This window comes from Emiliania huxleyi, assembly GCF_000372725.1.
Source record: "Emiliania huxleyi CCMP1516 chromosome Unknown EMIHUscaffold_16, whole genome shotgun sequence".
NCBI classification, from domain to species: Eukaryota; Haptophyta; order Isochrysidales; family Noelaerhabdaceae; genus Emiliania; species Emiliania huxleyi.
Window position 1 is genome coordinate 1,155,377 of NW_005200982.1, and position 1,890 is coordinate 1,157,266.

Here is a 1,890-nt window from a genome sequence, read left to right on the forward strand (position 1 = left end):
CCTAATTAATAATTAATTCACGAATGGACAATCAATTCGCTCGACCCCCTCCTCGATGGCGGCGTCCTCCTAATTAATAATTAATTCACGAATGGACAATCAATTCGCTCGACCCCCTCCTCGATGGCGGCGTCCTCCTGCGCCGTCCAACGGGAGCGGCCATGCGCCGCGCCCGTGATGCGCGTCGACGGCACCTGCTCGCACGTGCAGGCGGCAGCGGTGGGTACTAGGTCATAGTACTAGGTCATAAAGCAGCCATCGTGAGCTACAGCATCCTCATGGCAGCATCTCCTCGTCGCGCAGCCATCGTCACGGCAGTCCCCATCACTCGAGTGTGTCCTTCCCTCGTCGCTAGTCCTCGTCGGCGGCACCTCGGCAGCAACCTCCACCATCATGCCACCCGTCGGGTTGTGCACCACCACCATCCCTACTACCATACCTCCAGAGTACCGAACCCAGTGCGGGTTCAGCCGCGTGGGTGGTGTGGTACCTTCGCCGAGAGCAAGCGCCGGCAGCAGCGGCGGCGGAGGCATTGTCAGCCCCCCTGCCATGGCGGCGTGCGGCACCGGGGGGGGGACGGGCGCGGGGGCTGGCTGCTCCGCGTTGACACGCATCATGGTGCCTGTTGATGAATCTTAAGCAATCGACACTTCACACTGTTCCTTGATTGGCTCCGCGTTGACACGCATCGCGGTGCCTGTTCACAGCCGGAGGTGTGAAGAGAGGGAGGGCGTTGGCGCACGGGGGACCGCGGCCCACAAAGAGCATCACGAGTTGCCTGCGGCGGACGCCGCCGCCGAATCGTGCCCGACGTGGCTGAGGTTGAGCGACCTGTTCACAGCCAGAGGTGTGAAGAGACGCTGTTCACACCGTGCTGCCCGACGCGGCTGAGGTTGAGCGACCTGTTCACAGCCAGAGGTGTGAAGAGACGCTGTTCACACCGTGCTGCCCGACGTGGCTGAGGGTGAGCGACCTGTTCACAGCCAGAGGTGTGAAGAGACGCTGTCCACACCGTGCTGCCCGACGTGGCTGAGGTTGAGCGACTGCTGGAGATGGTGCCACCGGTTCCGCACGGCGTCGGGCGTGCGGTGCTCCTGTGACGGGTCACGAGCATCGCGGTGTGAATGCCTCACCTCTGGCGGCTGACTGTACTGCGTCCGTCCGCGGTGCGCTGCGCTCCAGCTTTTGCGCGATGAGCGCCCACTGCGTGCCTGAATACATCAACAAATAACGCGGTCAAACTCTGAGACGAGATGGGATTAGGGGCATGTCTCCGCGTGCCGAGCGCGCGGATGGCGGCCAGGATATTCGCGTCCTAGAGGAGCAAACAAGAGCTCCTTTTGTTAGACGACCGCCGTTAATTAATTATTAATCATAATTAATTAACACACCTACTTAATAATTAATTAATTGTCAGACCGCCGCCGCAGCGCGCGGATGGCGGCCAGCAGCAGCTTCGCGTCCTCGTCGGGTGTCCACGCCATCTTCCGCCTGTGAGAGCAGTCTCGGCCGTCGGCTGCTCACGGACTGTTCTCTCTCTCCGCCCGTCCCCGCCCCGCCACGCGGAGCTGCTGCACGCACCTATACCAATCGGTAGCACAGCGGTGAGCTCGCCCCCCGCCCGCCCCCAGACCTGTGCGCGTCCCCGGCGCGCGGTGCTCGAGCGCGCCGCTTCTGCTGCCGCCCGTCGCGCGAGTCCATCGGCGCATGGCCTGAACCACGAACCAGCTCACCCGCTGAAACGGCTGGCGAATCTCGCCCCGGCGGCGCGCCACCCCCCCCCCCCCCTCTCCTTGCCAGCGCGCGGGGTGCTCGGGCCGCGCGTCGTGCTTCCCCCGCGCCGCCGCCTCGGCCGCCTCCGCCTGCTCGAGGCGCTTCTATGTCTCCCCA

The 1,890-nt window shown here is 64.0% G+C and overlaps 1 protein-coding gene across 1 annotated transcript; it reads right to left on the bottom strand.

Annotated features, from left to right (window-relative positions):
* Positions 1–498: 498 nt before the first annotated feature.
* On the bottom strand, positions 499–1,513 carry EMIHUDRAFT_352515 (hypothetical protein). The gene is made up of 5 exons (XM_005785655.1): positions 1,464–1,513; positions 1,282–1,315; positions 955–1,211; positions 779–812; positions 499–622 (listed from the first exon to the last, which is right to left on the bottom strand). Exons 1-3 carry the CDS (start codon positions 1,482–1,484, stop codon positions 1,105–1,107), a joined length of 162 nt encoding a protein of 53 aa, XP_005785712.1. The 5' UTR covers positions 1,485–1,513; the 3' UTR covers positions 499–622; positions 779–812; positions 955–1,104.
* Positions 1,514–1,890: the final 377 nt, after the last annotated feature.